Genomic DNA, 15,384 nt, shown 5'->3' with positions numbered 1-15,384 from the left:
ACATCTTTGGCTAATACTGACTTCAATACACATCAAATTGACCTTTTGTGAAATATCTTTTGAATCTATGAAACTGACATTTATGCTTGTGACCTGAAGCATGTGTGTAGTAAAACTGCTGTGTATTAAACAAGTAAAAGTTTCTGAAAAATCAGAATATTCATCATGATCCACTGTTGCACGGTCAGATTTTGGAAAGTAGTATAAAAGGAATGGTTTAGGAAAACAGGGCCCAGACCCTTTTCTGACCTAATGAGGGGTTGATGCAGTGCGACCAGAGAGGCGTGGATGGTGACGGAGATGATCGATAGGTGAAAGTAGTCAAACATGACATTGATGTGCTGGTGCATGCCTCTATGGAGACTAAAATGCAATCGCAAAGTCCGACTGCTGATACTCTGCAGTGACCTAGAATCCTCTGGCCTAAGGAAACACAAACATGACATAACATTACACAAATTATATTATCTAGGTAAAAATTTAAATGTTATATTTAATATATATTTATATTTCTGTAAAGCTAATTGTGACCAGTGGCCATTGTTAAAAGTACTATACAAATAAAATTTTATTGAATTAATCAATAACAAAAATAGTATCCAAGAACGGGTTTTGATGTTGAAATATTTTATTTATGGGTGAATTTTGTCCATCTGTATTTTTTATTTTAAAATATTTATTACATTTTTTTAAGGTACCATGTATCTATAGTACCTCTAATATATAGTATCTCAAAAGTGAGTACACCACTCACATTTTTGTAAATATTTGATTATATCTTTTCATGTGACAACACTGAAGAAATGACACTTTGCTACAATGTAATGTAGTGAGTGTACAGCTTGTATAACAGTGTAAATTTGCTGTCCCCTCAAAATAACTCAACACACAGCCATTGATGTCTAAACTGCTGGCAACAAAAGTGAGTACACACCTAATTGAAAATGTCCAATTGGGCCCAATGTGTCAATATTTTTGTGTGGCCACCATTATTCTCCAGCACTGCCTTAACCCTCTTGGGCATGGAGTTCACCAGAGCTTCACAGGTTGCCACTGGAGTCCTCTTCCACTCCTCCATGACGACATCACGGAGCTGGTGGATGTTAATGGACTTTCCAGACCACCTTCCGTTTGAGGATTCCCCACAGATGCTCAATAGGGTTTAGGTCTGGAGACATGCTGGGCCAGTCCATCACCTTCACCCTCAGCTTTTTTAGCAAGGCAAAAGTTGTTATCATGCAGGAATACTGACCTGCGGCCCAGCCTCTGAAGGGAGAGGATCATGCTCTGCTTCAGTATGTCACAGTACATGTTGGCATTCATGGTTCTCTCAATGAACTGTAGCTCCCCAGTGCCGGCAGCACTTATGCAGCCCCAGACCATGACACTCCCACCACCATGCTTGACTATAGGCAAGACACTTGTCTTTGTACTCCTCACCTGGTTGCCGCCACACACACACTTGACACCATCTGAAACAAATAAGTTTATCTTGGACTCACCAGACCACAGGACATGGTTCCAGTAAGCCATGTCCTTAGTCTGCTCGTCTTCAGCAGACTGTTTGCGGGATTTCTTGTGCATCATCTTTAGAAGAGGCTTCCTTCTGGGATGACAGCCATGCAGACCAATTTGATGCAGTGTGCAGAGTATGGTCTGAGCACTGACAGGCTGACCCCCCACCCCTTCAACCTCTGCAGCAATGCTGGCAGCACTCATACGTCTATTTCCCAAACACAACCTCTGGATATGACGCTAAGCACGTCCACTCAACTTCTTTGGTCGACCGTGGCGAGGCCTGTTCTGAGTGGAACCTGTCCTGTTAAACCGCTGTATAGTCTTGGCCACCATGCTGTAGCTCAGTGTCAGGGTCTTGGCAATCTTCTTATAGCCTAGGCCATCTTTATGTAGAGCAACAATTCTTTTTTTCAGATCCTCAGAGAGTTCTTTGCCATGAGGTGCCATGCTGAACTTCCAGAGACCAGTATATGGGAGTGTGAAAGCGATGACACCAAATTTAACACATCTGCTCCCCATTCACACCTGAGACCTTGTAACACTAACAAGTCACATGACACCAGGGAGGGAAAATGGCTAATTGGGCCCAATTTGGACATTTTCACTTAGGGGTATACTCACTTTTGTTGCCAGCGGTTTAGACATTAATGGCTGTGTGTTGAGTTATTTTGAGGGGACAGCAAATTTACACTGTTACACAAGCTGTACACTCACTACATTGTAGCAAAGTGTCATTTCTTCAGTGTTGTCACATGAAAAGATATAATCAAATATTTACAAAAATGTGCGGGGTGTACTCACTTTTGTGAGATACTGTATATGGAACAACTTAATTAAAAAAAATATATATATATATATTTTTTTACATTTAAAGTCTAAAAATATCATATGGTGTGATAGTCCACCCATAACATCTCCTTTGAAAACCTAATTAAAATTACTTGAAATTTTTTTTTAACTTAAAAGTTTTCATGCTTGGCATAACTCCATGACTATTCTGTATTGCTGAACAAAATTACAATGCATTTCCATTATCATTTATATCATAATATTTCCAATTATTTCCATCACAATATTGTCTGTTGATAATTGTTTTGTGAAAAATAATATGGTGTAACTGAAAAGAAAAGGCAACTTTAAGACTTTAATTTTGAAAAATAAAAAGCAAACAAACAAACAAAAAAAACACGATCAGTTCAGCATCTGAGGACACATAACTGGTCAGTACCACTCTTTAAAAGTTGGAAAATAATCATATTTTATGCTGTTCTTGTGTTGTTAATGAAACTGACCATCATGTGGTATGACCTCAAAAATCCCCTGAACATTTTGTTTTATTAAAAGCTGCATAATGGCCTTGTGTGGTAAGAAAACTAATTTGTAAAGCATTTCACTGTACTACAAATAACATGTCAAAGTATTATATCCATGTAAAGGTAATATTATTTTAAATATCATGGCCAGAGCACATGACTTTTTTTTTATGGGAAAGAATTGGTTAACTTGGTAAAAAAAAAATAATAAAAAAAATAAATAAATAAAATAAAATAAAAAATAAATAAATAATTTAATTTAATGTTTATATTAAAGTTTTTGGGTACAGGGCTGTTTCAATTATTTGAATTATTGTAAAAACAAAATATGCCAGATTTTTATGATTTTGAAAAAGCCATTTCAGAATCCTGTCACTGACCCTTATATAGATATAAACTAACACATTTTCCCTTCACCAACTACACAATGTGTTCTACAAGAGTATGCTTTAACCAAGTTCATACTAAAATGAATTAAGAATTAAATTTCACTACATACATGTAATCACCATCTGCAAAGTAGAGGTCCAGAGAGAGCTGAAAATCCATATCATTTAAGGACTCTTCCACCTGAAGAGGAGAAACAGACTAATGTTTAGACATTTTCTTATGATCTTCAAAAATGAATTTACACATTCACTGTGTCCCTTATGGGAAACTTTGATGTAAATGAAGATGAAGCTCACCTTCTTCTCATCTAGTAGCATCATCACCTTAAATATGAGAACATCATTGACTACTATTTCTTCATTCTTGTAGAGTATCTGAAAGGTTTTGCTGTAGATGACATCACCTTGCACAGATGCCGGAACGACCATATCTGAATCTATAAAACGGAGCACAACACTGAACAAGCTATGAGATACAGATATCTGTGAATATTTTTTAATTGCATTTAATAAGTTTCACTAGATCTTGAATGAACAGCCATGGAATTCTTGCAAGATTTCCTTTTTTATTGTTAATTTATAATGTTTTATTCTTCTGATTTTTTTGTTTTACATTTTCAGTTTATATGACATCAGAACTGTTAAATTATTAGTACATGTAACACCTATTCAAGAACAATTAAAAGGTTATTCACTGAAATAGTTAACTGTGTGAGCATCTGATTAATCATAATTTGGGTACCACTTGACTGTAAAATTTATGATGTCAAAAAGGAATTACTTTGTCAAGTTATTTTACAGTTTTGATTGGTTTTCACTTAAAATATGCCTTTTAACACATTCCTTGATTTGTCCAACAGGGGCCATGAACAAGTTAGTAGTTAATTATTTACAAATAAATAAATTAACTATGGCAAATAATCAAATTAATAACAACAACAACAACAACAACAACAACAACAGTCTCTCATTGAACCTCTGCCATGGAAATTGCTATTTCTTTTGGTATGCTCTCATTCCCACAACATTCCTCACTACATGCTCAGCTCAATTCACCCTCACTACTTTTGTTTGTTGTTGTCTGTCGTAGACCATTTTGTCATCCGAGATGATGGATGCGTAGATGGCTGGTCAGGCCAATCTTTGCACAGAAAGTCCTCTGGCAGGTGGGGCAGGGGATGAGGTGGACATCTCTAGGAGGGTTGCTAGCATGGGTTTTTCTGTCTTACCCTCTTTCGTTCGGCCGCAGCTGTCCGATTTGTCTCACACAGCAAAGAGCCCCTGTGGATGGAGGAGCACCAGGCGTCACGATCCAATGCAGTCTGTTCCCAGGAGGCAGGATTGATGTTAAACGCTTTCAGTGAGGCTTTGAGGGTATCTTTGAAGCGTTTCTTTTGACCTCCTTGGCAACGCGGACCTTGCTGGAGCTCGCCATAGGAGAGTCTCTTTGGTAGACTCTGGTCTGTCATGCGTACCACATGTCCTGCTGAGCATAGCTGGGTAGTCATCAAGATGGTGAAGATGCTAGGGAGGCTTGCTTGATTGAGAACCACAGTGTCTGGGACTTTGTTCTGCCGCTTTATGCCGAGGATTTTCCTGAGACTGGTGGTGTGAAAATGGTTCAGTTTCCTGGCATGACGTTGGTACACTGCCCATGTTTTGCATGCATACAGCAGTGTGGGGAGCACAACTGACCTGTACACTTTCAGCTTGGTGTGGATGGTGATGCCTCTTCGGTTACAATCCTTGGCATACAGTCTCCTGAAAGCTGAGCTGGCTCTCGCAATGCGGACGTTAACTTCGTCATCTATTGTGACATTTTGTGACAATGTGCTGCCGAGGTAGGTGGACTTGGTCACTGTTTTCAGTCTCTGACCACTGACAGTGATGTTGGGCTCTGTATAGGGCTTTCCTGGGGCTGGCTGATGTATGACATCAGTCTTCTTGGTGCTGATGGTGAGACCGAAGTTTGTGCAGGCACTGGAGAACCTGTTAACGCTGCGTTGCATGTCCGTTTCTGTGCTAGCTTTAAGGGCACAGTCATCACCAAAAAGGAAGTCTCTTATGATGTCTGTCGAAACCTTGGTTTTCACTTGAAGCCTCCTGAGGTTATCATCTGTGCGGTACTTGATGCCTATCCTGAGATTATCATCTGTGCGGTACTTGATGCCTATCCCAACATCACCGTCTCTAAAGGCGTCAGTCAGCATTGCGGAGAACATGAGGCTGAACACGGTCGGTGCCAGGACACAACCCTGCTTGACACCATTGGAAACTGGGAATGGCTGAGACGCTTCTCTGTTGTCTTGGACTCTTGCCTGCATGCCGTCATGGAACTGCTGCACCATGGCTATGAACTTCCTTGGGCATCCGTACTTCGCCATGATTTTCCAAAGGCCTTCTCTGATGACAGTGTCAAAGGCCTTGGTCAGGTCTACATAGGTAGAGAAGAGGTCAGCGTTCTGTTCCATACATTTCTCTTGTAGCTGCCATGCTGCAAACACCATGTCGATGGTACCGCGCTCTTTCCGGAATCCACACTGGCTCTCTGGTAGAAGCCCTTGGTCGAGGTGAGCATTCAGGCGGTTCAGCAGAACCCAGGCAAGAATCTTGCCTGCGGTGGATAGTAATGATATGCCACGGTGGTTGTCACAGGACTGGCAGTTCCCTTTGCTCTTGTACAAATGAATGATGGAGGCATCTTTGAAATCCTGGGGGGTCGTCTCTTGTTGCCACAACAATAGGAAGAGCTGATGAAACCTCTGTGCTAAAGCTATGCCTCCTTCCTTGTAGACCTCTGCTGGGATGGAGTCTGAGCCGGGAGCTTTCCCACTGGAGAGGAGGCATATCGCTTTCTGGGTCTCAAGCAAGGTTGGAGGATCATCCAGTGCTTAGTTGATGGGTATTTTGAGGGAGACATCTGATGGCTTCATCATTGATGGCTGAAGGTCGGTTCAGGACGGTGCCCACCATTCGAGAATCTTTTTCTTGTCAGTGATCAATGTATTCCCATCTGCGCTGAGGAGAGGACATGAACCTGATGACGTGGGTCCGTACACTTCTTTCAAAGCATCATAGAATCTCTTCATGTCATGCCTGTCTGCATAGCCTTGGATCTCATCAGCTTTGTAACTCATCCATGTGTTTTGCATCTGTCGGAGTCTCTGCTGTACCAATCTGCATACGTTTTTGTACGCATCTTTCTTGGAGGTGGATGAAGGGTTGTTGAGGTAGGCTTGATGGAGACGGTGTTTCTTGTTCAGCAACTGCTTAATGTCTTCACTGTTCTCATCAAACCAATCTTTGTGCTTTCTGGATGAAAGACCCAGAATTTCAGTAGCTGTGTCATAGACCAGTTCTCTGAGGGCCGCCCAGTCAGCTTCCACGTTCTGGCTGTCCAGAGAGGGGGATTCCAGACATCGTCCAGGGCATCCATAAAAGACCGCTTGGTTTTACCGCACTTCAACTTTGTAATGTTTAGACGTTTAGGGGCCTTTTTCCCCCTGCGGGCGTCTCTTTGGCTAGATGCGGATGTTGAGCTTGGTGAAGATGAGATGGTCTGTCCAGCATTTGGCTCCACACATGGACTTGGTCTTGCCTGTCCCTCTTGCTGACGATGACGAAGTCGATGAGATGCCAATGCTTTGAGTGAGGGTGCATCCATGACGTCCGATTACGGGTTGGGAGGCATAATACTGTGTTGATAATCAGCAGTTCATGTTCGGCACAAGTCTGAAGCAAAAGGAGACCATTTCTGTTGCAGTGACCCACTCCGTGCTTTCCTAGCACTCCATCCCATGCAGAGCTGTCATTGCCGACTCTCACGTTAAAGTCGCCTAGAATGGCGAGCTTGTCTGTTCTAGCAACATCAGCGATGACAGAGTGGAGGTCCTCGTAGAACTTGGCCTTCACTTCCTCTGGGTTGGTCATGGTTGGAGCATAGCAGCTGATGATTGTAAGGTACTTTCTTCCAGACAGGAGGGGGAGTTTCATGGTCATGAGCCTGTCGTTGACTCCCTTGGGAAGGCCTGCCAACTTGCCAATCAGCGCTGATTAAACTGCAAAGCTGACACCGCCCATTGTTATCTCGACCACTCCAGAAAAAGGTATATCCAGAGCCCAGTTCACAAAGTTCACCGGCGCCTGCGAGCCGGGTCTCGATCAGGGCCGCAATGTCGATGTTGTACCTGAATAGTTCATTTGCTATCAGAGCAGTTCTCCTCTGGGGTCTGTCCATGAGAGTGCGCACATTCCATGCACCACAGGTGAGAGGAACGATCCTCGTTTTCTTCTTTGTGTTTTGACTGCTTGATTAGGGACCCCACCAGCCGTGGTAAGCTGGTTAGGGAAATTTTGGAGCAGGCAATGTTTAGGGCACCTTTTTTAAGCCCCTTCCTCATGCCTGGAGGTGAGCAGTGCAATCCTAAATAGGGCTGCTCAGTCGCTCAGGGGGCTGCCGGACTTCACTGCTGCTCCATTCCGTGAAGAACGACCATATGGCCTGGGCCGCCTGTGTGCAGGGTTGTGGCTACAGCTACCAGTGTACCCACACCTGCCACTTTGTCGCTTGCCTGTCACCACAGGACTTAGAGGTTGGGATGGATGGTAGATGACAAAATGACTTGCGCAGTGACTTGGTTTAAAGTGAGGAAGAGACATCTCTCCGTTACGGACATGGCGGTTCTGAATGCAGCACTTACCTGACTATGGAAAAGAATAAAAAATGCTTTAAAAACTTTAACAGAGACCTCTAGTGGGTATTTAAACCACCAAACCTTGACGTCCTAGACATCAGTATGGTAAGGCTGCACAATTAGTTGGCTTTAAACTGAAATCACAGTACCGCCAGTGCTTACGGATTAATTAAACCTGAGTTCACAGCATCTCTGATGCCGTTAAGGTGTAACCAATGTGGCGCTGTTCAAGACTCAGTTTGGAGAGCATGAATTTGGTGTGTGCATGAGACCATGAAAGGTACAGAATTGCAAGCTTGATCAGCAGCTATATTAAATATTTATCATATCGGAGTTCAAATCCCCTATTTCCCCCCACAATTCAAAGACATGCAGGTCAGGTGAATTTGAGACACTAAATTGCCTGTAGATGTGAGGTGCGAGTGTGAATGAGTGTATGTTTGTGTGTTATCCCTGTGATGGACTGATTGGCCATATGTCCAAGTTGTTTCCCTGCCTACGGCATGAGACGCAGGGATCCAGCATCAACTCGACCCTACAGAGGACAAGCAGTGTGGAGAATGGATGGATAGATGGATGCATGGAGTTCAAATCAATCATGTGTCAAAATGCTCGCAATATTATGGTTTGCCTCAAAATGATCGCACTGTTTTCAGCCAGTTTGCACAGTTCCATGTGCAATCAAGAATCAAAATAACCACAGTATTATGCTTTGTGTCAAAATGATCGCTAGTAGTACTAACAATTTCAGTAGTTATGTTTTAACCACGTCTAATAATGGCTGTCATTTGGATTATACTTATTAAGAGGAGCAAAGAAGAAGCAGCAACACAATCTGTGTTGTCCAAAACACAGAGGTCCAAAAAAAGGTGGGGGAGTGCGTGAGAAATAGAGCGAGGGGAAAAACACCTCAAGTGTGTCCTTTATGGTAGGATGTAAGTGATCATCTGAGTGAACATAGGTGCAGACCTGTTCATCGCTCTCTCTGACACACACATTTATTCAAACACTAAGAACTATAACATTGTAGTGATCTGTAAATCCCCATGGTGTTCTCGTTGTTGTTAGAATTTAATTTCTTGTATGTTATTAGAATAAATTAATTCATTACATTACTAAAATGCGCCGATATACAGTAAGCCAGAAACAGATTGCAATAATATCAGTCAGTCATTTAACAGCAGCATCTGGGTAAACAAATGTGTGCTGGTGATATTCAGATGATTTAATATGAAGTGTCCATAACGGTCACATGCATAATGCATTATTATGGTTGTTCACAGCAAAGAAGGGAGATGAGTTGTTGATCATAATTAGCATAGACATAGTTTAGCTTTGTACAGAAAGTTAAGCTATTAAGTTAGTATAGATATTATTATATGATATAAACTTAATCTTGAAAACATTACAGACATGACAGCACTGAAGCATCATGACGTCCTAAATATAACTGTTATAAATTCAAAAGGCATTGCTGTTATGACAAAGTGAGTGTATTTATTTCTCAGACATTTGTCCATTTTCTGCAAAATGCTTATTGTTAATATAAAGTTTAAAAAAAAGAGGTTTTTGAACACTCTTTTGAAAACATAATATGGTTGGTTGAAAACGTTATTTTAGTATTGGTGCCAACATGGCAATTTCCTTAAAATTTCTACTACAGCACATCAATGCAGTAAAATACAGACCTAGATGGACAACTTAAAAAGGGTTTTGCTCTTTTTTAAAGAACTTTATTTTTTTTTAAAGGTAAGGTTCATATTTGCTTGGAATTGCTCTACAGTAGTGAGTTTGGAATTATAGTAAATTGAAAACATAGGTTCCACACGAGATCGGTGTGTGATTTTCATTCTGAGGAGAGCCCTGTATAAAAATTAATTACTTCATTACAAGCAGCAACTGTGCTCCTGTCTCTCTCGTGTGGAAATCGCCTACAAAAAACATCTTCAGAGGGTACTATCCTCAAAGAGCAATTTGATAACGAATGAGAATGAGCAGATCTCTAAATAAAAAAACTGAAACAAATCAAGAAAACTAAAATCCAATGACCTTATAAGTAAAAAAATAAATTAAAAAAATAAAATGAAAACCCTCAATATCTACTACAAAGACTCTTTAAATATACTAAAATAAATTCTGAGATTTCTAGCTAACATAAAATAACAAAGAACAATAAACAAATGCAGTGATCAAGAACTTAGCAGGACAGACCAAACAACCCTGTGAGCAGATTAAAACATGAGGACCCAGACTTAATTATGGAAGAAGTCAATTCCAAAGACAAACCAACAGAAATGGATGAGTTCTCTAATGCCAGTAAATTTATGCCCAATAATAAAGCACAAGGATTGGATGGCATTCCTACTGAATTCTATAAGCACTTCTTGACTAGCACCACTGTTAGACCAATAATACATTTAATTGAATAATATCTGCAATAAAACAGAATACAAGACTGAATGAATACCGGCACTATTTCACTGCACCTTAAACCCAATAAATACCCCACCTAACCCTTTAGGCCATAATCAGTGAAACACAGACAAATAATTATAAGCTAGCTACCAAAACATAAAATCAACCTATATGGCAGATGATATCCTATCTGATAGGATCTGAAGAGATTCCCTATGGAGGAATGGTCTCAGATACCTTGCCATGTATTCTCCAACCTTATCCGGCATTATAGAAGACTCAGAGCTGTTATCTTGGCAAAGGGAGGTAGCACAAAGTATTGACTAAAACGGTGCCAATAATTGTTGCACACCTATATTTCAATATTTTTTTTTTTTGGATAAACCTGTGTTGTGTTTGCAATTGTTTGATATCCATGAGAGCAGAGTATTTTTGTGAATTTTTTTTTTTAACAAAAGATCAGAAGGTTAAACAATAAAGACAAATTTTCACAGCCTTCTTTGCTCACATTTACCAAGGGTGCCAATATTAATGGAGGGCCCTGTAGATGTGTTAAACAACTTAGAACAGGAAACCTTTTAGTTGAACCCACCCATTTTTTAAGTGATCAAAAAGATGGAACATGTGACAGTCCACTAAATTTCTCAGCCGATAACTGATTATTCAGATTGATATCAGCCAATACATCTGCCTTTTATGCCTTCTTTTAAATTAAGAATAATTGATTCCACAATTCTGAAAAAAAAAATGCCAATAAAAGCTTTATTCTCTCCATTTCAAGAAGTTGTTTCACAGTAACTGGTCTCAAACAGAAAACACATTACTCAAATTAACATTAACACATTAACTAAATTCTGAAGATGAAAGTAAGATTTCTTAACCTGTTGAATGTTATTAATTCATATTAAGAGAATTAATTCTAAAAAATAAAAACTCAGCTCAGGGCCCCTATACCGCAGCGTAATCCTGAGGAGAGGACACACACTATCCTGGTCAGATTCCTGAACTTGAGTGACGGAGAGATGCATAGGATGCAGTGAGCAGCATGCAACAAACAGGAGCTGACAGGGGAAGGAAAGTAATTTAATTCTGGAATGTAAATGGGATTGGGCACCCGATTAAGAGGAAAATGGTAATGTCAGTCCAGAAACCAAAACAATATGGACACAGTATTCTTACAAGAAACACATCTGTCCCCAATGGAGTCAGAAAAGCTATTTAGGGATTGGTTTGGGCAGGACCAGAGACTATACTTTTTCAAATGCAGATAAAACATTTACATATACAGTTTTCTTTCTAATATCGAAGACCCTCTCTCAGTCTGTGATTATGTGCTCAATTGGAAGCATCTTCGTATCGGATCATGCCCCAGTTACACTGATGATATTACCCATCACTGATAGGACATGAATGCCAAAGTGGAAGTTTAATTGCAATTTGCTAAATGACAGTATTTAATGTGGTGTTACAGAATTAAGTCAAGACCTATATAGAATTAAATGTGCCCTTCTGGCCTAAGCAGACAATATTTATAACGCATTCGAAGTTTTACAAAGAACTATATACACATCAACCTGTAACAGTAAGGAGGAGGATATAAAATTATTTTTGGAAAATGTAAAACTACCTAAATTAATTGATGACCAAAGTGAGGCCCTTGAATCACCAATAACCTGTGATGAGATTTTAAGGGTTATTAAAATGTGCCAAATGACAAGGCCCCAGAATTGGACAGTTTCACCACAGAATTCTTTTAATGTAAGGTTGCTGAAATGATCCTGCTGCTACACAGCATGTACATGGAAGCATTTGAGAGAGGAGAGCCTATAGTAGCCAAGGAAATAATCATACTCATTCTTAAGAAGAATAAGGACCCATATGAATATAAGAGCTACAGTCCAATTTCTCTTGTTTCTTGAGATGCAAAAATATTCTCAAAGATCCTTACAAATAGATTAAATATAGTTATAACTCTTGACATATGAAGATCTAGATTTATTCAGAAATGGAACTCAGCAGATAATATCAGGAGGTTTATCAACGTCAGGTGGGCGGTAGCAGATTTGCATAGCCCTATTGCAGCTATCTCACAAGATGCGGAGAAAGATTTTGACAGGGTTGAGTGGGGATATATGTTCAGGATGCTACAAGTTTTGGGGTTGGGAAAGGGTTAATTAAATAATTGCAGTTGTAGTATAACCTGTCGGAACCAGCAGTTCAGGCAAATGGGTATATATCCTCCTACTTTACTTTAGGAAAAGGGACACGCTAAGGCTCTCCCTTTAGTCCATTATTATTTTGCTTAGCATTAGAGCAGTTAGCGACTAGAATTTGTCAAGATAAAGATTTTCATGGAGTGCTATACAAAGGTAATTCTCATAAATGAATGTTGTATGTAGAAGATATTCTCCTATTTGTATCAGATATATACTGGTACCATCATTATTGAACATTAATGCGTCTCTTCCCCTTACTGTGGCCAAACAACTCTATCTTTGACTCGTCTGTCCAGAGCGCACTATTCCAAAAGGCCTGGTCTTTGCCAAATGCTCATTGGCAAACTGTAGTTTTGCTTTAATTTTCTTTTTAGACAGCAAATACTTTTTCCTGGCACACCTCCCACACAGTTCAAACTTGTGCAATCTCTTTCAGATTGTAGAAGCATGTACTTTGACATGCTCTTACTAGCCAGTCATGGACAAATCTGTGTTTGAAAACTGCACCACTTGTAGATGATTTTCCTTACAGTGGAATGATGCATTTCAAATAATTTGGAGAGCTTGCCAGACTCCTAGGAATCCACAACCTTTTTTCTGAAGGCCTTTTAGAACTCTTTAGATCATTGCATAATGACACCATACACCTCAATAACAAAGGGAACACCAGACACTAGATATGAGAGGAGTATAAATAAGACAGGTTCCACCTGCACTTCCTAAGCAGGCTCTAATCACTGGCACCTAATCTTGAACACCTGATTCTAATTTAATGGATTTGAAGGGGTGATAAATGTAGGGGTGTACTTACTTTTTCCCATATGACCAATCAGATTTTTTTGTTAATTTAAACTGTAACAATTACTATGAAATTTCAATTTTGTGTGTCATTTGACAGTGTGTATCAGCTTTAGTAATAGGCACCGTTCCAAAGAGGATCTAGGGCTGCAACAACTAATCGATAAAATCGATAATTAAAATAATGGACAATGAATTTCATTATGGATTAGTTGGGTCTGTGACGTCACTGTGGATAACCCCCGTCAGTGAAGTCACTTCACAAGGGTGAAAAACGCATTTCTATGAATAAAAAAACATGTGGAAAAAAAGTGGAGGTCACAAAGTGAGCTGCTGCGGGAAAAGTGCACGATCCAGGTTGTCCAAAACATGATGCTTTATATTAAGTGTTTCAAACAAGCTCGTAAGTGTATTAACATGGCTTGTCGTGTCAGATACTGTGACAGATGCGTGTGCTGTTTCATGTGTTCCAGACTAGTTTTCTTTAGTGCAGAAATGACATTTTTACGTCTATGTCCTCATCTGTAAATGTTAGAAATTCCCGCCAATATTTCCATTTTACATAAAGGCTTGTCCTGATAGCAAGTGAGCCTCCATTAAACTTCACTGAATGAGCTCGAGTCCACGCATGCGTTTCAATCAAACAGCACACAGAAGAAAGGAAGTGCAAGGATTTCGATTAAAATTGTAATTAATTTGCGCTTTTCGGTCATACAATAGATTTTGACTTATTCTACTCCGTTTCCTTGTTTGCACTTTTAACTTTGTGGTACATTAAAACGTCTGGAAAGAATATGAAAACCCATGGTAGCATTCAGACACGACTGAGGCCAAGTGTGCGTGCCGCGAGCGAGTCCCCTTCTTCCCCTGAATCCACGTCGCCGAGACATGGATATAATATGACATAGTTCATATGAAGACTACTATCGAGTCTCTCACTGCGACCGTGACGCAATTAGAGAATAAATGTGAGGATTTGGAGTTGAGGTCACGGCGCAATAACGATAGGATAGTGGGAGTTCCAGAGGGCGCTGACACATGTACAACTGCTGCTGTCTGGAGAAGGAGCCGGTTTTGGACCCTTCAGCCGAAGCCTAAGCCTGGTGAACGACCACGAGCTATTGGGTGCAGATTCCACTATCACAGTGATTGTGTTGACATTTCACGCCATTAAAGTAAGGGATTTGACCATCTCTGTTTTTCCCTGACTACACAGCCAAGATAGCCCGGGCCCGGGCCACATTTAATGAGATACGGCGTCAACTTCGTGGTATTGAGGGCGCTCGCTATGGAATACTTCACCCAGCTCGGCTTCGCATTACATATAACGGTGTTCAGAAGGACTTTATTTCAGCGGAGGAAGCAGGAGACTATGTTAAACTCTTGATATCGGGGTGAACTGCATTCCCTACACAGCGGCGTCTTTTTCGCTCTTCTTTTATTTTTTGCACTCGGTCCTCCAGCTCTACAGTATTTGGATTTTTATTGTCGTTGCATTACTTCGCCTAGATTTTGTGGACTCACTCCTCTTAAATCCACTTCTGTATTAATGTGGTGCTCTGTTTTGAGGGCCTGACTGGGTTAGAGTTTCTGTTTATTTAATCGAATTAGTGTTTTTTCCTCGGCTTTACGTCCTACACTGTTATATTATTTGTTACAAGTCTTTAAAAGTTAAGGACATTATATTTGTTATTGTGTGCAGACTGTTTAATCAGACTTCAAGTCAGTAGGGGCTTTTTCTCTTACTGGCACTTTTGTCCTGGTAATTTTTTTGGTTAGTTCAGCTTACTCTCCGAGTTGTTTTCACATTGTGGACAACTTTTGGTTATTGTGGGAAACACTGCTGTCTCATTTGTTTTATGGAGACTTTGAGTGTGTGTGTGTTTGGGGGATTGAGTAAATAAAACATGCCAATGCTTTGAAGGATGTGAACTGGAACGGAGTAGTGTTAGTCAATTGCGAATCTGTTTTTAGAGGATTTAAACCTAACATGGTGAACAAATAATATTATAGAATTCAGGCAACTTTATTGGAGTTATCT

General features: G+C 40.2%; 1 protein-coding gene across 13 annotated transcripts in view; it reads right to left on the bottom strand.

The window, feature by feature from the left end:
• The window catches only part of fam135a (family with sequence similarity 135 member A), an 86,869-nt gene that overhangs the window by 29,929 nt on the left and 41,556 nt on the right, over positions 1–15,384 (bottom strand). For 12 of the 13 annotated variants that reach the window (XM_017461286.3, XM_017461291.3, XM_017461289.3 and 9 more), the window contains 3 exons: positions 3,518–3,657; positions 3,331–3,401; positions 250–423 (listed from right to left, as the gene is read on the bottom strand). In XM_017461286.3, coding sequence (XP_017316775.1) covers positions 250–423; positions 3,331–3,401; positions 3,518–3,657 — 385 coding nt within the window. Of the gene's footprint in view, positions 1–249; positions 424–3,330; positions 3,402–3,517; positions 3,678–15,384 lie in introns of all 13 variants that reach the window. The other variant, XM_053677740.1, reaches the window with a different exon arrangement.

Source organism: Ictalurus punctatus, chromosome 29 (assembly GCF_001660625.3).
Source record: "Ictalurus punctatus breed USDA103 chromosome 29, Coco_2.0, whole genome shotgun sequence".
NCBI classification, from domain to species: Eukaryota; Metazoa; Chordata; class Actinopteri; order Siluriformes; family Ictaluridae; genus Ictalurus; species Ictalurus punctatus.
The sequence above is the reverse complement of the archived record's forward strand: the minus strand, read 5'-3'. Positions and strand labels throughout refer to the sequence as shown.